Source organism: Streptopelia decaocto (assembly GCF_964273445.1).
Source record: "Streptopelia decaocto genome assembly, chromosome: 7".
Classification (NCBI taxonomy): Eukaryota; Metazoa; Chordata; class Aves; order Columbiformes; family Columbidae; genus Streptopelia; species Streptopelia decaocto.
The window spans coordinates 6,424,433-6,451,365 of record NC_138661.1 but is presented as its reverse complement, the minus strand read 5'-3'; the positions used below and the strand labels follow the sequence as shown (position 1 = coordinate 6,451,365).

The following is a 26,933-nucleotide window of genomic DNA, read 5'->3' as shown; positions in this document are numbered from 1 at the left end:
CAGTTTCCAAAGCTAAGCAGAAATCCCTCAAGGCCAAGCTGAGCATTCAGTCCTCAGTTGTTGCATAAAATCAGATTCTCTGAAATCTCTCCATGTTAAATGGAGTCAAGTTTTACGGGTTGTCACTTAAAAAAAAACAAAACAAACTCCTCTGTACTACTAGAGGAATAAGTAGATTTTTAAAAACAGCAATCCATTAAATACATCCACCTCCTGTTCTTTAACCGGCAATACTCACATTTTCAGCACTTTCTTCCGAATTTCCACTTCCTTGTCGACAGCAGGGTCCTCAAAGAGCTGCACTCTGAAGTTGCTCTTGCGCAGGGGGGTGTCGCACTCGTGGCAGTTCCCAGCCCCCCGCACGAACAGCAGATCCACGCAGCTCTCGCATCTACGGGAGAAACGAAGGGAGGAAAAAGGGGCAGAAAGATGTTAAACAGCAACTGAAACACAGGATTGTCCCCCCTTTTTATTGTTTACGCACGCACTATAAATACACAGCTTATCTCCCCTTGATTTCACTGTTTCTTCAACACGCTACAGCGGTGGGGAGACAAGGGCTCTCCACCCCGGCTGAGAGGAAACCATCTCAGCAGCACAAATACATTTATCCTCCCTACCCAAACAACTCGGCCTCTTTGCTGAGACAAAGTTAATCCAAACACAATGATGGGGTTTGTGTCAAGGGGAAGATTGTTTATTGACACCTTTAAACTCATTTCACGTGGACCATACTGCAATATCCTTATGTGTGAGCGCTGCCTTGCTGCACAAAGAGCCCTGTTTATTTTCACGATGCCATCCACAGCACAAGGTGCTATTCAGCGCAAGCAGTGATACCAAATCTTGCCCAGAGCCTTCCAAGCATCTACCAATACCAAACCTAAGCTAAACTCCAGCCCCACAAAGCTAAAAGAATAAAAATACCATTTTAACCAGTGACTAGCGTTACGCAGCTCTCCAGTGCCTTCTGTTAATACTTTTTAAATTGCACATAAAATATATTGTACACAGAGGCCGCACAGCAATAAACCAAAAATACCTTCCTGGTTTTACTTCTTTTGTCTTAATGAAGATTTCAGATTTTAACAAGACACTTGCTGACCAGTCAAGTTGGCAGCTGATAAAGGAAGAGCTCACAACAAGAAAGCCCATTTTAAAAAAAGGTCTTGGATACTAATCATGTGCAAACTTCTAGCAGAGGACAACACCTGCTGCAGTCATTTCCTACTGCTGGGAGGCAAGAGGGTGTCTATTTATAGCTTTGGGATCCTGAGGCCAAAACAGTTGGTGGAGGGCTAAGCTGTATTGTACCTTCACAAACCCAGCACTGAAGTTAAACAAGTTAAGAGAAACAACACCGACATGGTGACGAAGGATCTTCAACAAAACCTTCACCCTGCTGACCTATCCCCAACTGAACTGGTTCCAGTGCTCGCAGAGGCAGAGCTATAGCTGGAGCCAACCAGTTAAACCCAGCTGCTGTTTTCTAGATTAGAAGGTGAAAAACAAATGCAATTGTATCTTACAATTAAAAAAAAAAAAAAGTTTGTTTTTTTTAAAAAAAAAAAAATAAGTAAAACTACAGTTTCAAAATGCATCTTGCACAGCAGCTGCCAATGTTCAAGAGGAAACCTTGAATTTATTTGGACGTTTTCCTGCTCCAGAACTCCAGTAGTTAAAAAACCAAGCACATGTAAGGACAATTTATCTGAGAAGGGAAAGATCAAACTTTTTAGCACACTAGGCCTTAAATTCCAAAGTTATTGGGATATCAACTCAAGAAGTGTGCTTCTTTATGAAAAGAATTTAGCTCATCAGCATGGGAGAAGCAACACTAACTGCAAGAGAGAAGGAAAAGCAGGGAAAGGGTTTTCTCCTTCCTCTCCAACCTGTCTGTGCAGCAACAGCCGGGGACAGAAGGACAGATTCACTGTCTCCTTCATTTTAGCAGCTCGTGCTATTTATAAGTCTCTCTCAACACGCAACTAAAGAGCAGAAAACAAACAACAAAACAGCAGAAAAAAACAACCAATAACCCTCCTTCCTATTTTAAAGTTACAGAAAAGGGAGTGTGAAGCTGCAGAACTCGGCAGGTGGCTCCAAGTGCAGGTGTTTGTATCATTTTGTTTTATCATGGAATTGCCTAAGGACCAACAAAACAGGGTCCCCATGTGCAAAATATTACGCACAGGCAGCAGCACCTGAAACTACCTCATGTCTCCGCCCCCCCCATATCCCTTCCCTAAATCAAAGACATTTCAAGTTCACACAGGATTTGACTATATTAAAAAAATCCCTCCTTGGAAAAGCACTTGGTACAAGTGTTTTCAGTGCCTTCCCAAACCGGCACCAGTGTTTCTGATGCTGGAAAATAGCTTTCTATACCAAAAAAATGAGTCAACGCCTCACTATGGGGATCCTACATCAGTTGATCACAGTCTTACTCCCGCATGCACATCCACCCTTGTATTTATTCAGAGATGATTCCTTCTGAATTCAGAAGGGGTTATATGGGGCAAGTGAAGGGTAGACCTGGGCTCTGCCCAAATCCTGCCTCCCCTCCAGCTCCGGACAGACGGAACACACAGAGTTAGATCCCGAGCTTACTTCCTAGCAGGTCTGTCATTCTTGCCGCCCCAAAAACGCAGCTGCTTTCCCAGCGATGGCAAACATGTTCGGTCACACATTTCCACCTTATTCTTGAGGAAGAAAAACAACCATCCCCCAAATCCCTCCCAAATGAGTTCTTTTGGTTTTGCTGCAGACCAAAGTCAGAGTGTATGTAAACACCAGGAAGGCAGGATTCAGTTCAGATGGATTTAATAATTTATTTCATGGCTTGAAATTGCACTTTCAAAACATGAGTTGAAAAAAATTTACCTCATACTGTACACACAGCATGATTTTTTCTCTTTAATAAATGCAACTATTCATATGATTTCACCAAAGGTACCCAACCCATGCAGCCATCAGACATCCCGGGCAGCACAGGGGGACACCCCAACACACGGCTGGCACTGCAGAGCTCCCCCATGGACACAGACCACACCAGTTCAGGTGTTCCTTCCATTTCTTGGCAAGTCCAACACTTCTGCACTTGTCTTAGCATAAGGACAGGCAGACTACAGAAGCAGGATATCACTCAGTGCATTTTTAATTGGCCAACACATCATACATAGCTCTCCCCAAAGAAGCAAAGCACCGAAACACCTGCTTAACTCCCCTGAAAATCATGGCCAAAACAGGTGGCCACAGATTTTCTTCAAGTAGGACCCTTAAATCAGCCATTTTTAATATGCATATATATATTATATATGCATACATGCTACCTACATAAACTAACAATGACAGATGTTCATGCTTAAGTCAGGTCTATACTTCTGTTCAAAATTGAATGTATCTGAAGACAACAGCTTCACGTGAGGTCCAAACACACTCAGGATGTGATACTGCCGATTCTCCTCTTCACAGTGAGGTTGTACAGCCTCTGTGACCCGTATTACATTTCACACAGTCACTAAAATCTTTCATTACCTTTTGGATTTAAGTTTGTCTCCTGGAAATAGGTAATGCAGATGAAGATATCAATAGAAAACACCCAGGGAGCTACATATGCACAGACAACAGGGGAAGACTATTAGTAATGCCACCAATGAAAGCAATCACAACACCTCCAGGAATAACAACGTCTCCTGGTCTTCTACACAAGGATAATAAACCGCAGTATGCTCATTTTCATTGCCATGGGCACTGGTTTGATCTGTCTTGTTCTTCTCTTCCATTCCCATGAAATATTAAACAAGTGGCTCAGTCTCTAAGCAGTCTAGAAAAATGCTACATTTTTGAGGAAAGCAAATAATAAAGCATCTAGACAGCTTGGCACTATCAATACACAAATAGCACTGTGTGACCTTATGTCAGTGTTCAAGGACTTCAGGATCAGGTTCACACTAAAAATGCTTTTGGTATGATGCAGAAAACAAGCAGAGGTTCCTCTCCAGAAGACTGTTAGATACTTATCTACTAAATTACACTTACTGGAACTGTTTGTTTTGGACAAAGTGCCTTCAAAGGGTACAAGATTTGTGCCCAGTCCTGCATTCCCCACACATGCACTTCATGGAGAGATGACAGCAGATAAGGAATCAACGCCCATGGACAGGGAACGGATGGAAATGGCTCATGACGTTACCATAGTCTGATGGTGCTGCTAACTTTTCTAGCTTGGCTGGCAAGAGAGCAAACGAAACAGAATAAAGATCTATTTTCACAAGCGGGAGTACAAGATATTATTTCTTTTAATATTTTAGATTCTGCCGAGCACAGCAAAAATTTGCAGGACTTGAGATATATGGCCATTAATCAGTTCAGAAAATAAAAACATCTTTGTAGCTTTTACTGGTGATTAGGAATACTACAGAGTGAGTTACTACCCTTCTTTAGAATGGCTATTTTTAGTAGATATACTTATTAAACAGTATCAAATTTTTAGAATCTCTCAGCTCCTCTTCTTCAGCTTTTATAACCAAGGTGTTTCTCCTATATAAATTACATGCCTAACAAATTATCCTCCCTACTATGGAAAAAAACAGTTTAGATTATAAATACAGCCCTCAACATATAGCCAAGACCTGAATCGCAAACAAATGGAGGGGGAAGAATGAGCAAAAAAAAGATGTGTTTTCACTTGTTCCTCAATTCTGATGTCAGAGAGATATTTACTTACAGAAATGGAATGACTCGTGATTTATGGAGAGGGAACATTAAAAACCCATGAAAACACACACATGAGAAAGCTCACAGAAAGATAGCTAGATTTTTAAATAAAAGTTGCTTCTAGAAGCATTCACAGGGTTTTTTGCTTAGCTTGGGTTAGACAATTTTGTGTTCTTGTACAGAGATTCTTGAACTGAGACAAAAACAAGCTAATTTGGAATGAGCTGCTGTCAAACCTGTTTATTTCACAACCTTCTGTACACACAGCGAGTCCTCATAACCCACATTGGTTTCTGCTACACAGCCCAGGGTCCGTCTCCCCTTTGCAGTTGACCATTGTAGGTTTATCTTCCAGGCTGCTGGACTAATAGGCACAGTTTGGAAGGAAAGTTCTCCCTCGAACCTGCAGCAGCGACGATTTATGTGATCCAAAAAGCTAAGGGAACTGAGCAAAAGCAATTTTTTCCCATACTACAGGTTAGGGATCAAAAACTGAGGGAAGAGAACAAAGCATGAATGCAATGACACCAAGAGCCTCAGAATAAAGGAGCTTACGAGATCAGTAGCTCCCAGATGAGTAGGGAGGTTGAGACAAAAATAAGTCTTTTCCTTGTTGCACTTCAGCTTCAGGAATTCAGAAATCCTCATTCAAGTACACGCAGAAGCAGCTGCCTGTGTGTTCTGGGCCATCTCTTCCCTGTCCGCCAAATACGGGAGGGAGCTGGAAGGAAATGATCCCAAATGCTCTTTCCCTCTCCCCTCCATTCAGACTCTGTGAAGTCCCAGCAATGGGGATTTGCTATTCTCACTGTGTAAGGAGACAACTTCAGAATGCTCTCAAAACCTTATTTGGACGAAACACCCACAATACGTTTGACTTCAAGCAGTAAATAAACAGGTCTCACAGCAGCCCACAAACCATGGAGAGATTACCGCTCATTATGGCAATAAGATGTATCTCGGGTTTCAGACAGAAATCACAACTACCAATCAACAGATGATATTTTTTGGTTTTTAAACACTGTTGATAAGTTATCTTCAGTTGTCTGCAGCTCCCCTCTGTTCAGCCCACAGCAACATGTGCTGCAAAACGAAATCTCCGAGATTACTTCACTAACATTTTCTTCCTCCAAAGTATTGAGACTCCGGAGAGCTGATCTTAACCCCTCCTGTAAACAACAAAACCAAAAAACAAGACTCCAATACTCTGCCTATATCTGTATTATGTCAATTCTCAGCATCATCTGCCAAGCTGCTGAGCATACAATCCTCCTTTGAAATGACTTATGTCTTTTGGGAAAAGGATGAGCACACACACTTTGGTTCATTTTTGTCCTGTTAGATGAGTTCTGCTCCATGGTGCAGAAAGGAGAAGGTTAAATGAGCCCAGACATCTCAAAAATGTAGGAGACGCTCAGCCACAATTAACCCTTTTTTTCCAAATACCCATAAACATACCCCGATACACAGAGCAGTTCATCTCAACTGCACTCATCAGAAAAAAAGCAGAGCAGGTAGTGGTTGAACTACAGCCTTGAATGACTGGCATTTTAAGGAAAAAAAGACATACTGAGTCGATTAATAAGAAACAGAAACATTTCCACCACCCATTGTGTTTCAACATCTCCATTACAAAACCATTTCAAGTGGCTTGGACCTGACAAGAGTTTGCAGCAAGCTGAAACTTAACTCAAATTTATCCAGTATAGAGGAGCCTTTTATTTTTTCCTAGAACAACAACCACCAAAAAAGAGCCTTTTATAGTATTAACTCTGGACAGTATAGATAAATATATTTCTACAGGTATTTAAATAAAAGTGGTTCTTTATGAGATACTGCTGCCTAGTCAATTAAGCACATAATCCCAAAAAACATGTCTTACAGTACAATTATGTCAATTTGGTCAAACAACATGCCAACACTTGACAAGCCAATTCTTGACACTTCAAGAGCAGCTGTGTGGCATTGAGAAATAAAGTGCTTTCACAACGACTAAGCATACCAAAATTGACCCAGAATTTACCCAGTGTACCAGAACAACTACTTCAAATCCATTACAGTCTACTGGGCAAACACATGCACTAAAATAATAATTCAGCTATGTCAATAACCTTTTTATTATGCTTTATTCTCTTTGAATAAGAAGCCTTGCAAGTTTTCAGGGTTCTCAACAAACACCAAATTGGGTAACTATGGGGATTAGTAGCTGCCCACAGCACACCTGAACTTAAGATACAATTACAAAAACTTTCCATGTCTGGATAAAGTGCAGAAAGTGCACGTTTTTTTAGACATGATCCAGCTCAACACTGCCTGTTGTCTCACAAGACAAACATACTTACTGTTAACAGATTTCAGATCTCACACCAAACTCGGTACAAGACCCATTGCTCCCTTCTCCTTCTGTATCCATTTCAAAACACAGAATCATTTTGGTTGGAAGAGACCCTCAAGATCGAGTCAAACCATAACTTAACCTAAATCTAGCACTAAACCATGTCCCTAAGAGCCTCATCTCTGCGTCTTTCAAACCCCTCCAGGGATGGTGACTCCACCACTGCCCTGGGCAGCCTATTCCAAAGCCTGACAACTCTTTCCATAAAGAACTTTTTCCTAATATCCAGTCTGAACCTCCCCTGGTGCAACTTGAGGCCATTTCCTCTCATCCTGTCACTTGCTACTTGGGGGAACAGACCAACACCCTCCATTCTACAACCTCTTTGCAGGTAGTTGTAGAGAGTGAGAAGGTCTTGTTACCCCATGAGAAAGTCCTTTGCCGTGATATGAATTATACAGAATGGGAGGTATGATATGAAACTGGGAGGAGTGGTTGATACAGCAGAAGGCTGTGCTGCCATTCAGTGAGACCTGGACAGGCTGGAGGACTCGGCAGAGAAGAACATAAAGAAATTCAACAAAGGCAAGTGAAGGGTCCTGCACCTGGAGGAACAACCCCAGGTACCAGTACAGGTTAGGGGCAGACCTGCTGGAAAGCAGCTCTGCAGGGAAGGACTTGGGAGTCCTGGTGGACAACAGGTTGACCATGAGTCGACATTGTGCGCTTGTGGCCAAGAAGGCAAATGGTACCTGGGGTGCATTAAGAAGAGTGTGACCAGCAGGCCGAGGGAGGTTGTTCCTCTTCTTCTGCTCTGCCCTGGTGAGGCTGCATCTGGAGAACTGCATCCAGTTCTGGGCTCCCCAGTTTAAGAAGGACAAGAAATTACTGGAGGGAGTCCAGCAGTGGGCTACAAAGATCATTAGGGGTCTGAAGCACCTTCCTTCTGAGGAGAGACAGAGAGCTGGGGCTGTTCAGCCTGGAGAAGAGAAGCTGAGAGGGGATCTCAATGTTTATCAATATCTCAAGGGTGGGTGTCAAGAGGATGGACCAGACTCCTTTCAGCTGTGCCCACTGACAGGATGAGGGGCAACAGGCACAGACTGAAACACAGGAGGTTCCATCTGAATATGAGGAGAAACTTCTACAGCGGGGGCTGAACTGCCCCCAGAGCTGACAGATCTTACTAACTCAAATATTTTAAGCATTCACTTCCTCAGTCTTACAAAACACCTGCACAGACCAGAAATCACACTGGAGAAAAGAAAACACACACAAAAAAAACAAACAACAACAACAATGCAGACAAAAGAAAATAAACGCTTTGTGGACCCAAAATAGCCAGGACAAATTTTTTACTTGACCCAAACCAAAGCTTGTACCTTCTGTTCTGTATTTTCAATGCGTTTTACAGTGCAACAATAGCATGTGGAAGCAAGACAAGGAAATACAGCTACATGGCAAAATAGAAAAAAAATATTGAAAAGGTATTGTGGCATGATGGGATATTCTGACCACGTTACTGAGGGCTTGTCACAAGACACTCCTATATTTCATGTCTAGTCTCTGAAAGTAAGATGATAAAGTTGATAAGACACCCATGTGTAAAAGAACCAGGCATCTGATCAAGGTTTTCCTTAAAACCGACAGTGTTTTGGGGTCTCAATGGGAAACACACAAGCGTTTAAAACTCTCTCAAATCAAAACCTTTACTGATGCCTTGGAAACGTACCTGTCAAATGACCTGCATGCGTTGGCTCGTCTCTCCCAGCTTTTGGGAGGAACCAAGCCAAACTTCTGCCAAGAGCACAGGTTTGTATTTCACTTGAAGCATGAAATGTACACAGTCCAGTTTCTTATGCTATTCAAATAGAGAAAGACAGCGTGGGTGTATGTGCACACACTTAAAAACAGCTAAAAGAAAAAAGTCTGCTGGAGCAATAATTACATTGTCCATGTTCTGGATAGCTTAGAAAACACTATCAGTGCTCAAACAGCAATGTGTGGTGAAGCACCGTTTTCTCTACCGTTAAGCTTCCTTGGTTCGAAAAGACTGAAAGAACAAAATGCTACATAGGAGTTCCTGCATAAATCGTGTTTTATGATACAAGAAAGTCAACTGTTTCTTTGTAACTTGTCATAAACGAGTGATTAGACTCAAAGGTTAAGACACCAAGTCCCATTCTCACGAACAGCAAAAGTCTGAACAACCTGGTGTTTAAATATGCAGCCCAGGAAACCCAAAATTCTATTTCTATATGTTAAGCCAGCACCAATGCCAAAGAAGCTGCTGTAATTTGCCTCAGCACCACCATACACTGTCCTCTCCCGCAGGCCAGAAACAACCATTTGTGTGGCCACATGGCTGTTTCCCGAGTTATTTTCCAGGCAGATGAACTCTCCCATTTGGTTCACCACACAGGTCACAAACACTTGTACCGGCACACAGCAATGGGCAAAGCGAAGGAAGGAATGAGCAACCAGGGTGAGAAAGTTGAAGTTGTCAAATATAAAAATCCCAGGCAAAGCAGGCAAATCAAGCACTATCGTGAAAGTCTTGAAAGCCAGACATGTTGAAGACTCATTCACTGGGGAAGCTGAAGCATGAAGAGAACAAGGGCTGTGTTTAGTACTTGTGAAAACACCACCACATACCTACACAGCTTTGCAGACCTGCTCTCCCAGTGGAAACAGGAGAACCCTCAAGTGAATTCCAGATCCCAACAAGTTCAGCAGCCAAACTTGTTGCAGCCTTCAGACAGCTTAGGACATCCCTCAAGGGTCAGTACGGGCACCAGTACTATTCGATATATTCATCGATGACTTGGATGAGGGAATAGAGTGCACTGTCAGCAAGTTTGCTGATGACACCAAGCTGGGAGGAGTGGCTGACATGCCAGAAGGCTGTGCTGCCATCCAGAGACCTGGGCAGGCTGGAGAGTTGGGCGGGGAAAAATTTAATGAAACATAACAAGGGCAAGTGTAGAGTCTTTTATCTGGGTAAGAACAACCCCAGGTTCCAGTATAAGTTGGGGAATGACCTATTAGAGAGCAGTGTAGGGGAAAGGGACCTGGGGGACAGCAGGATGACCATGAGCCAGCACTGGGCCCTTGTGGCCAGGAAGGCCAATGGTACCTGGGGTGTGTTATAAGAGGGGTAGTTAGTAGGTCAGAGAGGTTCTCCTGCCCCTCTGCTCTGCCCTGGTGAGACCACACCCGGAATATTGTGTCCAGTTCTGGGCCCCTCAGTTCCAGCAGGACAGGGAACTGCTGGAGAGAGTCCAGCGCAGGGCAACAAAGATGCTGAAGGGAGTGGAGCATCTCCCATGTGAGGAAAGGCTGAGGGAGCTGGGGCTCTGGAGCTTGGAGGAGACTGAGGGGTGACCTCATTAATGGTTATAAATATGTAAAGGGTGAGTGTCATGAGGATGGAGCCAGGCTCTTCTGGGTGACAACCAATGATAGGACAAGGGGCAATGGGTACAAACTGGAACACAGGAGGTTTCATTTAAACTTGAGAAGAAACTTCTTCTCAGTGAGGGTGCCAGAGCCTGGTCCAGGCTGCCCAGGGGGCTTGTGGAGTCTCCTTCGCTGCAGACATTCCAACCCGCCTGGACACCTTCCTGTGTAACCTCATCTGGGTGTTCCTGCTCCGGCGGGGGGGTTGGACTGGCTGAGCTTTCAAAATCCTTTCCAGTCCCTGACATTCTGTGATTCTGTGATCCCCCAAACACTCCCATTCAGGCAGCTCTGGCTGTGTGCTGCCACTGAGGGAGCTCTGACAAAGGGAGGTGACACCCCAACTGCCCAAGAGCCTGTGACGTGAGCACCAGCACAGCTGGGCTGGAAACAGGGAAGAGGATGCACCATGGCAGGCAACCTCTGAACACCTTAGGTTGATGTAGGATCACACCCTCAGAACCTCTGACAACAAAAGACCCTCCCCAGCATCCAGCACATTTTTTACAAACCGCATAATAACATCTAAGGCAAGAGAACTGAACTCTAGGAGAAATACTTACCCTGGAAGAGGGTTCCTCACCAGTGGAAGTAACCACAGTAAATCGAACCTGGGGAGATGCTCAGCATGGCATCAGGGACCCCACAACGGTTCTTTCAGTCTGAACAGGACCCCAGAACTAAGTTAGCAGGAACAGCCACTGGGTAGGACAGCGTAAAAAGCTGTTCCACTCTTCCTAAGCTCTGAATTCAACAGCACCCAATGCTGTTTATTAAAATTTGTCCCTCGCTTCCCTCTTACTAAACTTTTATGGCACACTCAGCTATTTTAGTTTGATCCAAAAGTATAAGGAGAGAGAACACAACCCAAAGAGCGCCCATCATTATTTCAGGGTACCCTCAAAGCTGCTTGATCAACACACCTCTAGAAAGGTGAGTTGACGCACAGTTACAGCACAAGAATGGGTGTGATAACACACAGACGATAAGAGGTATTTTTTCAGAATTGCTAAAAATAAAGGAGCCAAAAAGCATGTCTTATTTCGGAATGTCATGTTGTTTCAGAATATTTTAACAAAACATGCAAGATTACAGACGAGTTCTTTCACAACAGAAACAGAAGGCAACACAACTGGAAAGAAAAACATTAATGCATTTGAAACAAGTCACAAAGTCACTGGGAGCTCATCATTTAAAGAGCACCAAGGAGAGGAAGAGACACCCCTACACCTATTAAATGACCTGCAGGATTTGAGAATTTACCCAAAATGACTTGTGCAGTTGTGATCACTCACACTCAAGACAGATGAACTCACCCTATAAATGCAGAAAAAGGCAACTGGGATGATCTCAACACTGGGACAATTGGGAGAAATGGGAGAAAAAGCTACTTAAAACAAATAGGTCCAACTAGTAGTGTAAAAATTTTTACTGGAAATTGCAGTTCTCATCAGCCACAATAGCGAGAGTCTGGAATGACACCCAATAGAAGTAAAAGGGCAAAAATTAGTTTAAAAACAAAGTTTTATAAGCTCACAAGGAGGATTTGATGACCTGATTGTCTTCAACAGGTAACTGGATTTGATAACCAAGAAGGTGCTTCTGGTCCTATCTCTGGTCCTATCAACATGCTCTAAATTCTGAAACTTCAAGACAACAACTTGAGAAAAAAAGAAGAGAAAAGCTAATTTTAGTGAAGATACTGAAATATTATGTGCATCTTTGAATACTGAATATATATTTTTTTAAGGATGACATGCATGGCACAGATGTTCTAGCATCTGCTCCTTTTGCTTAGAACACAAATAACTCCTAACCATCTGTCTAAAGCAGTCTTTCATAAATTACATATATTTATATTACCAATAACCAATTAATTTATGGTTTATTCCAGATAAAATAGTATGTGCATGTCCCAGAGATGCAAACTTGATTCACTTGGATCAATTTTATCACCTTATGGAAACAGACCATTCTGCTTGTCTTTAACAGCTGATACAGCAGCAAGAAAACTAGAGAGTAAATATTCTCAGCGTGTCTTATTTCAGATAGCACATATAATATAATATGGATATATATTCTACCACCAGAATGTAAAAAATCTTCTTGTACAAAGTCCATAGTAGTTGATGTAGATTTCTGTACTCCTTCAGAGAATCACAGAATGCCAGGGATTGGAAGGGACCTCAAAAGCTCATCCAGTGCAATCCCCCTGCCAGAGCAGGAACACCCAGATGAGGTTACACATACTACCTTATGCCTTAGCTCACAGGTAAAACAAGTTTAGATGAACTTCTGTGCAGCAAAGGTGGTGGTCAGGACTCAACAAATCCTCATGCCCATCTCATCAGTCCGATGCAGCTTTAGGGAAAAAGCTTCTTCCCGAGACTGCTGCCTTTGCAGGGAGCCAGACCAAAACCACCAGTAGCCTTTGAATACTAAGGACTCCATAGCATTTTTGCTGTTGAGTACACTCTAGTTTCCAAGACTAGTGTGGGAAATTTTATATCACATCCCAATTTCCTACTGGGATTTCAGCTGATTAGGGCATTCTTTATTTGCTGCTCTAAAGCACCTTTTCGAGTGACTTGCTAAATCTCTGCTGTCTTTACTATTAGAACTTGCATAGCTGGACGTCAGGGAAGGAAGAATGATCTCTACACAGCCCTCAAATACCTTACAGAGCAGAATCGAAAGTATTCTTAAGTTGCAGTAAATCTCATCAGAAGAAAGAAAAACAAACAAAAGGGAAGGGGGGAGCAAAAGAAGGGGGGAGCAAAAGGGAAAATCCACTTACAAAGAGTGAAAACTTTACGTATTTCTGTTTCTACGTTTTTTAAAACGTAGAAAAATATATACCTTTGGCATCCAATACGTTTGATAATTAAACCAGGGGCGCAAGGGGCCGCAGGTCATCACCTGCCACAGGTTACTGTCCAGAGGAACCTGCTGAACATCTGCCCTGAACATTTGACAAGTTTAGTTTGTTTTGTAAGCTAAAAACGTTAAAAGAGAAGTAAAGAATGAACCCAAACCCAAGTGAGGCATCTCTTGTTGCAGGGGATCACTGGTTGAGGAGCGTGCATGCTGTCCTCGTACCTAAAATAAGCTCATTTGTGCCGTATCACTTCCCAGAGCTGGCACTTTTGATCCGCTGATGATCTTTAGCATCACAGGCACCTTCTCACGCTGAAACGGCAGCACTAAGAAAGGCAAGTTCCTAGAGTTACAGGTTTAGTTTTAGTTTCTGTAAGCCAGCAGATTTTATTGCATTTTCTTGAAAAAGCTTCTTTATTTCACCAGGATAAGTGCAAGGGAGATATTCTTTAGAAAAATCCCAACAGTAGCAAGTCAAACATTTTCTCCACCTCCCAAGTCTCATTTGGGAATCTCTCACTTCCTACCCATTTTTAAGGGTCATTCCTCACTCCATTTTCACATAATCCCTAAACAACCATTATCACATCTTTTCCCAGCATGAGATAAAATATAGACTGTGCTTAATAAACAGTGGAGACCTTAAAATTACATTCTTGGTGGGACACAGCTTGATAAATATCTCAGACGTCTTGAAATACCCTACAATATACAACACGTCGCTAGTGAAACAACCTCAGAAACAAATACGTTTTGACTTATTAAAAAAGAAAGGAAAAACACACCAAAACCTCCTCCCCCTATCCCATGTTGGTCATTGAACAGGTCAAATTGCAATTTCCTTGTTAAGGGTGGCAGAGATCCTGACCTACTTAAAACTTTTGCTTTGTAAATTTAATAATTTAAAAAATGCTTAAAAATAAACAGCAATTGCTGTTTCAGTACATTAAAGCAGTTGGTGGACATCACGTAAACTTTTTGAAGGCAAAACTTAAGGTCACATTCAACACAACTTCTCTTAGGTGTTAAAAATAAGGAGGACACATGTCAGCCCTTCATTAGCTATGCTGGCATCTTGACCATTCCCTACACATTGTAAGGAACAAAACCCCAGCTTTATTTCAGTGAAGTTGGAGGTGCCTTCACAGGTTGTTACCAAAGAGGAAACACAAAGTGTTCTCCCAAAGTTGCGGCACACTTCGAACAATTTGATCACAATGGAAATTCGCGATGCATATTCGTTCTCTTTGTATTTGTTAGGAGGAGAAATGGTAAGAATTGGTTCTACAATGTGGGAGCAAGAAGCGAGACAACATGCATTAATGGAGGAGCAAAAAGACAAAAGCAAAATAAATATTTTAGCAAAACATGTTATGTTGTTTGTACTTATATCAGTGCTCATTACACCACTAACCATAGAAAACAGAACACCCAGGGTAGTTACTCTGCAGTAAACACAGAACAGGGACAAGAGGCGGCAGAGGACACGGGCAGGGGGACCCACAGCAGCCTCCCCGCGTTGGGAAGCTGATCACGATCAAACCGTTGTCAAATAATTCAGAGTCAGATAAACCTCCACAAATCTGTTCTTCATTATGTGAGGTTCCTCCCACGCATAAACACCAAACTCCGAGCACAGATCTGTCAGGCATTTGTGTGTGGCTCATTATTTGTGTGAGGAAATAGCTTGGAAAACGGATTTTTGAAGGCCTGTTTTAGCATAAACCCCACCTGCCACCCTCGGCAAAACCGGTCCAACTTACTCGTTTTGCAAATATTTTTGCTCATTTCTATCTCTGCATTATGTTAACTGACAAAAAAGTTCTCAGAATTTCCATTCACTACTCCAGACAACCAAAAACCCACCTCTACCCATGGCCACGGCCTCACACTGTGTGGCACCAAAACCCACTAGTCCCACTGATTAAGAACCATTGAAAACCAGTAAGGAAATGGAGATCTGGCCCAAGATTCAGATGATCAGTTCCAGACAATACTCGAGCTTATCTGTTTTCTCCAAACATCAGCTGAGAAGCATTTGACAATGCTGCAGGTTCTCTCATAAACACCACACTGCTCCATAATTATACAGGATCTGTGTGCATATTCAAAAGCAGCATTTATTTAGGCTCACAACAGCTATATTAAAGCCACGTGTAAAGAACATTGTTCCTGGTCTGGGAAACAGTGAAAAGTGTTTTCCTTATGCATATAAATCACACACAATAAATGCTTGATATTATCTTGTGCCACAAAAGCAGCCAAATTAAAACAAATCAGAAGAATACACCCTTGAGTGCATATTTATAGGAAGCCTGAAAGCCTTTGAACACAGAATTTTATCCTTGGTGTATGCTCCTAGCCTCATTCTAATAAGCTTATGGATGACAATGACAGGATTTCTTCTTCAGCCCCCCAAAATCAAAATATCCATTTGTTAAGTGAATTTTTGATTGTGCAGACCCTCCAAGAAAGTGAATTCCAAGATGACCAACAGATTGAGGGACACGTTAAAGAAACCCAAAAAAGCCAAGGATCAGTTCTTCAGAAAACAGAGACGCCTCCAATTGCTGACATTTCACAGGTGCCCATTTAACACTGAGCACCTTTAGCTTTCTTGGCCAAAGCAAACTGCATATGTGCAAAAGATTAAATTTTCTCTGCTGAAAAATGAATCTCTACGGAGATCCCAGACTGTCAATTATCTACTCTCACCATTTGATGGAACTACATATTGGTATGAGTTATTGGGCTCAATCCTGCAAGCTTAATGCACAATCTGTCCTTGATGTCCAACAGGGACGACCTGGGCAAACAAAACTCCTTCCAGCAGGGCTTGGGGACCAGTTTTCAGAAGTGTTGTGTGAAACTGCAATTTTTCAGATTTGAAAGCAGCCTACTTCATTTAAATCCACATTCCTGCGATTTATAACACAATTTTACTAAGTTCTCTTAAAGCCCTCACCTCCTCATGAACTTAAGGCACTTCTTCAACTTCACAACTTTTACCTCAAGGGCAATCCAAGCTGCTTCCACACCCTGAAACCATATGCAACATTCTGGATGGAGGTCTAAGTTGTTCTACTGTTTACCAGCCATTTCTCCAAGAAACATGACAATGCTACAGAAAAGTGATCACCTTACCTACTTCCACAAAGGACATAAGCTAAGTTTACTAGCCAAAAAAAAAAAAAAAAGGAGATACAAAGACAAGGAAGAGATGGACTGGTTGTAGATACTGAAGATTGCACCCTGCTTGTTGCAGCTATCACGCACTCAACAATTAAACCTGAAAAGAATCCTGTAACCAGCACAGGCTGCGGTTCATGACTGATGGTGCCATTGTGCAACAGAAATATCTGAAAAGCAACTACAAACAGCTTTTTGCATTTACAGCCTATCAGCCTACCTAGGGCAGAAAACACGACAGTGGGTGTTTTCTCTGCAAAACCCTGTAAAACAAGTTTGGTGACACCCACTGCAGCATGACCTGAACCCAACGTAGAAAGTTAACCCAACACAGAAACAACACACCTTTGTACTGGTGAAGCACAATTATTACCTGCTGCCCAACCATTCCCATCTGGTTAACTGGGGCAGGGGGATGTCAGCCCCAAAACTGGAACCATCACCCTACCCTATGGCATTTGCCAACGAGGGTTGATGGGGTCATCAGAAATTAATGTCTCAATTAATTCAGTGATCCTAGGGATGTATGTAACGCTCTCCATTCTCATCCCACCTTTTAGGAGGCCTTTACATGTCACCTTATGCTTTGTGCTGTATCACCATCACGACATGCTGAGTCTTCAAAATCACTTTCTATTAAAAAATACAATACGTGACTCAGATGGTTTGAAGACGTATTTGCTTACTCAAAAAAATAATCCACCCCAAAATATCACCTCTAGTAGCAATTTATATTACAGCTTCCAGAACGGCCAAGTACCTGGCTGCAAAACTTTCAAACAATGGAACTGAGGCACCTGTGAAACTGGGTTTTCTTTAGGAACTGCAGAAATCAGCATTATTAAACACTCTGAAGGAACTTCCTTGCTGATTGACCCTTATGTAAATTTAATGCAACCTAATACCAAGATGATCAGTTTTTACCTTTTACATGAAAGTGCTCCCATGGAAGAAAAACTGTCTCCCCCACACAGGAGTATCTCCTGCTGGTCATTCCCTCCTATCTGGTTGCTGAAGACCTTGACAACACTGATTTCACCACTCTCAGGACAGCCGCCCTCAACCACTCAGATACAATCACACCCAACTGCTCCCCAGACTGTATAGGTGGAATTAAATCTCAGTCAAATTCTCATAGGCTTTAAATGATAAAGTGTTAAAACTGCCGGAATGTGTATCACAGAGACAGCTTAAACATAATGCGGTTTAATTGCATAAAGATGTGCCTGCGCTAATAAGATAATGGTATGTTTTGGTTCTGCTGGCTAGGCAGTAATTCGCACCCCAGGCACAAAGTCAAACAGCTCAAAGTGCCACCAGCACCTGCATCGTTCCCCCACCTACACAGCAAGCAGCTGACAGTCAAAGACAAACCCAGGAGTTCTGCTCAGCAACTTTTAGCAAAACCAGATTCAAGTGAAGCTAAATGGTCCATTAAACCACCATGCCAAAAGAAGTTCTTTGTTTTTGACAATATACAATTAAGTAAGTTTTTCCATCCCCAAGATACCCATTTAAGAGGCATGTTAAAACTCAATACTTCGTCATAGGCAAGTTAAAAATGTGTGTATAAGCTGTAAACTGTTGCTTGGCCATTCTCAGACATAACATGTCAAAATGTGAATATGTTCAGGTCTTTTTTACTATGAAAAAAATCTGGCCTAATCCTTCAGGCAGCTACTACTGGAGAGGCAAGCTGGCTTCACGGCCCCTGGGAACAGAGGTCTCAAGGAAAGAGGGGAAACAAACCTTCAATATTTAGTGGGCTTCAAGGAGGTCTTGGATTCAGCTCCATATATTTATTTGAACAGTCCCACAGGTATCAGCAGTAAACAAGAACTCTGTTCATGACTGTATGCAAGATCAGGCCCCTGAACACAATGGCCTACTGAGAGCAAACAAACGAAAAACTGCTACACAGAAAGGAGAAAAGAAAAATCAAGAGATCCAGATGCTTGAGAAAACACTTAATATATGTATTAGACAATTCCCATGTAACTGGAGTTTTTGCTTTCCCTAGCAACATAGTGTGGATCTAGGACTGCCCAACGTTCCTCTCTGCAAGCAAGCTTAGCAGGGAGGCCATAATTACACCAAATATTGTGGAAAACTCATCAGGAACTACTTTTCAATTGTTCTTTGCTACAAATACTCTCAAGTCTTTGCTCCAAAACAAAGGCTATAAAGGAGCAATAGGTTATCAACGGGAAACGTGAACAGTCTGTCAGGAGAGGGTCCAGCGTAGGGCAACGAAGATGATTAAGGGAGTGGAGCACCTCCCTTATGAAGAAAGGCTGAGGGAGCTGGGTCTCTTTAGTTTGGAGAAGAGGAGACTAAGGGGGGACCTTATTAATGTTTATAAATATATAAAGGGTGAGTGCCATGGGGATGGAGCCAGGCTCTTCTCGGTGGCAAACAATGATAGGACAAGGGGTAATGGGATCAAGCTGGAACACAAGAGGTTCCACTTCAATTTGAGAAAAAACTTCTTCTCAGTGATGGTGACAGAGCACTGGAACAGGCTGCCCAGGGGGGTTGTGAAGTCTCCTTCTCTGGAGACATTCAAAACCCGCCTGGACATGTTCCTGTGCGACCTCACCTAGGTGTTCCTGCTCCAGCAGGGGGATTGGACTAGATGATCTTTTGAGGTCCCTTCCAATCCGAAACATACTGTGATACTGTGGTAAAAGCGAGAGCCTAAACTTGACATAAAGCTCAGCACAAGGGACTGTAACCCTGCTCTGTTCCACTTGACAACACCAACAAGGATCTTTCCACCACTAAAATAAAAGTTATCTTTTTCTTGTTCTGCAGGAATGACTTGCCAACCATCAAATTCACATATAGTAGAAAAATGAGGACAAGAACTGCATTGCCTGAAGGACAGGTCCAAGAGATGGAGCCTTTCATTCCCTGTTCTGGAGTCAGAACTATATATATTTGGGCAAAGTCCCAAAGATAAAAAGACACTCACTCTTGGTTGGCCTTCCTGAAGATCACCCTGCTGTAAAGGTCACATAGCAGAAATGCTTCCTCTGTATTTCATAGGTTGCTGATGCCACCTGGGGAAAATGCGTCAAGCCAGTCACTCCCAGAGCATTAAGGGAAACCGGTTCCAAGACAAAAGCCTTCCTCAGCTTTGAGGAGTGTTTACAAACGCGATGAATGCCAGAGTGTGTCCTAGCATGCCAGCCTGAAAATAAGTCCAGCACCTGGCCCTCAGCACAAAAGGCTGACTCACCTGTATGGCATCTATTATCCTTTGAACAGACCCCAAGTTTAGCACTCCGGGGACACAAAGTACTTTCCGGATACTAACGGGAACATGACTTCTCCTTGTCCTTCTCTTCCACCTGCACACACTGCAGATCAAAGCCATGGGATGGCTTCCCAAGCCAGGGGACAAAGATGACTTGCATGCATGCTACTGCTTTCCAATCCTGCAGAAACACCTCTGACAGCAGCCCACCTACTCACCTCCAAGGGGGAAAACAAAACCAGCATAGAGGTTAAGAGCCACAAATAAAATCACCAATTGCTTAAGCCTACACTCCACAAAGCTCTAAAATCAATGTTACTCCCCATCCCATCCTGAAGCTCCAGTGAAAGACAAGGGAAGAAACTAAGCAAGCAAAAGCAGCTTGGTCATGACAGTTGTGATGCAAATATCAAATTTGCTTCATGGTCATTCCCACTACCATCTAAACAGATTTTGCTTTGTATTATCTTCCCTTCCATTTTTTTTTAGAAAAGAAATATGCAAAACGAAAACCATCGCTCATACAAAGTACCATATTGCGTAGTGATCATCCTTCTGAGCACCAGCTTGTCACTCACTGGTGACAGTGCTAGAAAGCCACTGTAAATCAAATCCCACTGCCCAAGATTTGAAAGGACTATCAAAAGATCTAAACGGTAAGAGATCTGAAAACTCTCCCCACCTCAAGAAGAAAGTTTTATCCTTCCCAGCATTGCTCTTTTAAAATTGCAACACTTCCAGTAATCCACAAGTGATCCTTTTATTCTCAGGAACATAAACTTTACACAACATGAAGAGACAGTTCCTTGCGATTTGTTTAAGCTAAATCCAAATCCAAGCTATACGGTGTTTGAGCAAAAGAAAAACAGAGTCTCTGCATGCTCAGGCTGTCAGCTAAAACAAACACATTAACTCCCACAGTATGTATTGGGGAAATTGTGGGGGATCATCTGAGATCAAAGGTTTTTTCTGCATGGCTGCCACACACCTACGTGGCCACTTTGTGCTGTAGGAATGTTACCAAGGCAGCCGCTCTCCAGGCACAGCGCTGAAACAATCAACTAAGCAGCACAGAACACCTAATACGGAGATGTATTTGTTTATTTTTGCTGGCATCACACATGGCTACTACAAGGACAAGGTAGAGTCGAGTCCTACAGTAGCTTATCCTACTTTTCTACCACGGCTGCCATAGTTTCCCACCCCACATTCAAGTCCTAGTGCCTGTACAACAGCACACGTGCCCAGGAGCCATACGAGGAGCCAATTCAGCTGATAACCAGTCTGAAAGCCTAAACGAGATCCCCTCCATTAACTGGTTCACCACTCAGCGCCAAAAGAAGGTGCAGGAACACAAGGATGGGACAGGCATGTGACACAGGGAATCTCTGGGCTTCAATTAGCTGCAGTAACCATGGAGACTTATTTTTTAATTTACTTTGTTTTTGCCACGCAACTGCTTGCCTTTTCTTCCTGTTGCCTTTATACATAAAAGATACAACCACTGATGTTTGATGTCATCCTGTACAAAGCATAAAGACATTTTACACCAACAAGGTCAGTGACAAAGCCCGTATTTGCTGGGAGCAGAGTGCGGGGAGAGTCATAATGTTTTGAGTGCAAGCAATAACAATACCACTGAAAGGGCACGGTCACAGGTGCTTGGCAAAGTACAACCCTTGTGGTTTTGTCTGTGCATTTTTAAGCTGAATCACAACCTGCATGTGAAGGGGCACGGCTGCCAAAGTCTCTCAGAAAACACAGAGGAGCCACGGAAAAGATACCCAGAGCGGGCAGCTGCACAACAGGTTTTCTCTGGTGACAAAACAGGTCTTGCTGCTGCATATCCCCATCCCCTCCCTGGCGCAGTACCGGCATCGCAGCTGCTGCCCCTCAGATGGGCCACCTATAATAACTGCGTGTAACACTGTGTAATAAAGCACAAGAGGAATTAATCAATGGGGTGGAGAAGGACTAGAGAAATGATTGTGCCACTGTACTCAGTGCTGGTGAGGCTGCATCTTGAATCTTGTGTTCAGTTTTGGGCCCCTCATCATAAGAAAGATACTGAAATACTGGAGAGAGTGCAGAGGAGGTGATAAAGCTGGTGAGGAGTCTGGAGCACAAGTGTGATGGGGAGCGGCTGAGGGAGCTGGGGCTGTTCAGCCTGGAGAACAGGAGGCTGAGGGAAGACTTTATCACTGTCTACAGCTACCTGAAAGGAGGTTGGAGAGTGGAGGGGGTTGGGCTGTTCTCCCAAGTCACAACTGATAGGACAAGAGGAAATGGCCTCAAGTTGCACCAGGGAGGTTCAGATTGGATATTAGGAAAAAATTTTCCTGTAAAGGGTTGTCAGGCATTGGAACAGGCTGCCCAGGGCAGTGGTGGAGTCACCATCCCTGGAGGGGTTTAAAAGGTGTTTAGACGAGGTTCTTAGGGACATGGTTTAGTGCTAAAGTTAGGTTATGGTTGGACTCCATGATCCTGAGGGTCTCTTCCAACTGAAATGATTCTATGAAAAAGGTCAAAAAAACACGATGCTCCTAATAACCCCACTTGTTTTGAAACTCTGCTCTTTCTTTTTACACCCAGTTTCCTTTCCCTCAGGACCAGAACTTCTATTTTAATCTGTGTGGCAGCACTGAGATGATCCAGTGGATTACCTGCCCAAAACACTCGGTTGCGCAAATCACCAGTCATCTATTTGCTTAATGTTGTGACACAAAATAGAACCTCTACAAAAAAAAAAAAAATCCCAAAGCGTGCTGCAGAGCAAAGCTGAAATGTAATTACCTTAAGTGACGCAAACACCCTTTTTTCTGAAATACCCGACACCTATTCATAGAATCAGCACAGTTGAAGTTTAACCCTTTTCATTAAGGGGCTCTCAAGGTTTGCTGTGGAAGCCGGTTCTGTGTTTGAAGATAAAGACAGGTGGGAAAAGAGTTCTAATAGTCCCCCTATAGCACACTTCAAAATTGTAAAACATGTAAAAATGTAAATTCATTATTATTTTTCTCATAAGATAGAATTAGCAATGCTCTTATATCACAGGATAAATACCTAGGCATAGAAGATTTTATATCCGGAGACACCAAGCGCTATCGAACAGAAGAAATCAATGACTCTCTTCTTCATTACATATGCTTGCTAACGTCCAGAAAACAACTGATCAAAATATTCTCTGTGTATGGTACAAAACAGGTTCTGCAAGATGAAAAAGAGCATTTTACATCAATAATAGTACACTACGATATACACCAGGAAACCAAGCTAAGACTGAACAAAGAATCATTTTTTTGACATTTTCTAACCTCTTGGTGCTAAACAACGCCTGGAATGTAGCTTTCACGTGCAATTCATACATATCTCAAGAAGGTCCAGGTAGAAATACTCAAATTATCTTTAAAGAATCTGGAAAAAAAATTCTGCATAAATTCGGAAAAGAAAATAAACAGAGTTTTATTAAATTAATCCTTCTGAACTTGCACAAAATACCTCATCATGAAATGAAGTCGGACTGGTATATTTATTACGATTCCTAGTCAAAAGCTGACCTCAAAAAAGGTCAGTGCTGGAGACTGGCAAGGTATCTGATGTCACTCAGGAGAACACGAGGGACAGCCACTAAAGACCTTTGAACTGATAATATTTAAATAAGTAAATAATTAGAAAAACCCGACCTCACCCTCGTATAACCACCTTCAGCTTCTACTGCAAATAGTCCAAGCCAAATATGAAAAGTGACTGCATTAGGACAAACTCCAAATCTACTGCTATCAACTTATCTTAAACTGTCTATGTTGAGTAAACTATTTGACAGAAAAATGACTATCAGGAAAACCGATGTATGCGTTTTAGAAATTAAAATAAATAGTAATAAGCACTTGTCACATGAGGAGCTTCACTGTTTCTGTGTGCTACTTGCATGAGTGATGCTACGCTGGCCTTCAAGCATCTGATGAACTGAGCTCATCTTTCCAAAAAAGTCTTGTTAACATGACTCTTTCACCCGTTCCGCTGTTATACTGCTCTGCATCCCAAATGGCTAGGAAACAAGAATTTTAATTAGAAATTTGTATTTTTTAATTAGTCATCACAAATTCAGTAAAGAGAGTCAGTACACAGTGTAAGTATCTATCACCGACACATCTGACACAGCCCAGCGTGCAATGCCTGGAACAGACTAGTACAGCAAATTAATTCACTTTCCTACTTCAGCAAATGTCAGATTCACTCGCCCACGCCAGACCTTTTCCAGTAAAGAAAGAGTTCCTGAAAGCCTTAAAAATCAGGTAGGGAAGAATTCAGAAGGTAAAAGAGCAGCGTGTACTTGGTGGCACTTGGAGGGCTGGACACTATGAGGACACCGGCTCCAAAGCTGCCACCTTCCAAGAGATACCAGTCCCACAACTTCTCTTGGTCTGCATTGAGAGGAAACCATGAACATCAAGTGTTAAGCCCCACTAAAGAGTGAATAAAATTCAGGGGTGCTACACCTGAAACAGCAACAATATCCATATAATTTTTGCCCATGAGGGTGGTGGGAGCCTGGCCCAGGTTGCCCAGAGAGGTGGTGGATGCCCCATCCCTGGAGACATCCCAGGCCAGGCTGGACGGGGCTCTGAGCAACCTGAGCTGGTGAAGATGTCCCTGCTCATGGCAGGGGTGGCACTGGGTGAGCTTGGAAAGTCCCTCCCAACCCAAACTATTCTATGACAATATGCTCAGCGTATAGTGTTCCACTTGTGAGGCTGCTAAAATATGCATAAAAAGTTGGATTAAAAAAAAAAAAAAAGTGGGAAAACATCCTGATTAAACCCACTAGTGTAATGCTCCAAGTAAATTAACACCAAAAAAAAAAAAAATAAAGATTAAAAGTAACTGGGATGCCAACATATGCCATGAAAGTGTAGTTTTCTCTTGGTACTACATGAAGATCTTTTTTAAAACTGCTTACGAAATGAAATAGAAAATTGCATACTGCCAAGAAAGGGGGTGAATACCATTCTCTACATTGCCTTTTGTATTATTACAAAGGCAATACTATGTGTAGCAGAGAAATGATTCTGGTTATTGAATTTTATGTTTCTATGTTCAATGGCATCACGTTATATATGGCCTTTTTCTGCAATTAACCTCCAAAACACAAATTAAATATTAATGGGTAAATGCCAATTATGATTATGAGAAACAATAAAAGGACCATAAATTAAATAACGCAGATAGAACAATATTTTGACATGATGAAAACAATGTTTCAGTGTTAATGTTTTCTAATTCAAAATGTAATTATGTAGTCATAGGTGTTATTGCATAAAATTTGGTAAACAATACCATCTTTTCAGCATTGCGATTCACTCCCACTAAGAAAGAGCAAAACAAGCCTTGTTGCTTCTTCCAGCCAAGCCCAGCAGTGCAACTTGATTCAATGCTTCAGAGAGTTTGAGACTGCCCAGAGTGCAGTAAGATTTTTTCACAGTTATCCCTAGACTATTTCCATCTTCTGTCATTAATTATACACAATTCTATATTTTGTTCGGTATTGCCAGCTCTCCCACACATCCAAAATACTTTCCCACTATTGTACTTTTTAACTGAGGAATTAACCTCAGGCTTGCTAAAAAGAAAACCAAAAAACACCAAACCATGAAAGAGAAACACTCAAATATGACACTCAGACAACCACCTAATTGCTTTAAGGTCGTTGCAGTTTTCTGAGGCTGATTTTTATGAAGGAAAAAAAAAAAATCTGAGGCAAAACTTCTTCAGCAAACTACCCAATGCAGTCAAAAGCTGATTTAAATAGATGTTCAGATGTCCAACTCTACCTGTGCTTTGCCACCCGGGTCATCAATGACTACTTTACGAACTGTAAATGACATGGGACACGCTGCTCACAACAAATCAGATTTATGGTTATATTCAGTTGTTCCTGTTACCTGAAATTAGAAGCTCATTAAATATAAATACATCTCAGAGAATGCAGAGGCACTGCATTATGTTGATGAAAGCTTCATTAAATTTTCAATGATATAGCTGCTTCTATATTTGTGAAGGAAAGATGCAATAGAAATAAGTTGGGGCAGTTCTCCTTCAGGCAACTTTGCATCTTTTTATTATCTCTAAAAAACATATGGATTTTAAAATAAAATGTTGGACTAATTAGGTGTAAGATAAAGTTATTAGGATCCATTATATTCAATGAATCATTGCTTTCAGATCACATTTGTCTTGCATGTTTGCCAATTACACAATTGATGCGCAAGAAGAGAACTAGAAAGCAAGAAATGAGGTTTGAACAATCAAGCTCATAGGAAATACAGACTCTATAAGGGTTCTTAACTCATTTAATGACAGTCATCTTTTTAAAATACTCACTTAAAAAGGCATAGCAAGAGTATTGGAAAGAAGTCCTACCTAGCAAACAATACAACATAACTTTCTGCGCAGGTAGAAATTTAAACTGTCTATCAAAGTCATGAAGTAATGACCTGTGACAGAGAACATCAACTAGACACAAGCCCACTACTCGAGCAGATTTCGAGTATTGTCCTCGGCAAGTCTGACAATTGAAATTTCCGCGTGTAAAACACCCATAACCAAGCTACAAGAAAGAACGCAGAATCCAAAATACGAAAGTGAAGATTCAAGTGGTCTGATCCCTCTTGTGGTCACGCACTATGATATAAATTTATTATATTTGCACGTGACGTCACCCTGGTTTCCTTTGGAAAAAAAAGGCTTATGCGATCAGGCTGTTCCTCCGCTCGTCCCCTCGACACCCATTGCCTTAGGGCAGCTAAAGCAGGGGGGCAGAGGCCTCGATGTCAAGTTTTTCTTTAACAAGTCTGCACAATATATGGCCCAGGCATTACGTGTTTTCCTTACAGTAAATGTGCACTGCCTGCCAGAAACCAAGACATAGGGTTGTTAGGACTCACCTCCAACCCTCTGGATAGGCAACACTCAACTAACATGAATGCAGATGATACCAATTTATCTTCAGACCTTGTTTATTCCGCCCTGTGCAAATCCCGCTTCAACAAGCTTACTTTTTTTTTCCCTCTCCCATTTTCTTTAGCATGTATAGTC

At 42.2% G+C, this 26,933-nt stretch overlaps 1 protein-coding gene across 1 annotated transcript in view; it reads right to left on the bottom strand.

The window, feature by feature from the left end:
• The window catches only part of MNAT1 (MNAT1 component of CDK activating kinase), a 132,091-nt gene that overhangs the window by 92,901 nt on the left and 12,257 nt on the right, over window positions 1-26,933 (bottom strand). The window contains exon 2 of the mRNA XM_082059280.1: window positions 239-391. Coding sequence (XP_081915406.1) covers window positions 239-391 — 153 coding nt within the window. The remainder of the gene's footprint in view (window positions 1-238; window positions 392-26,933) is intronic.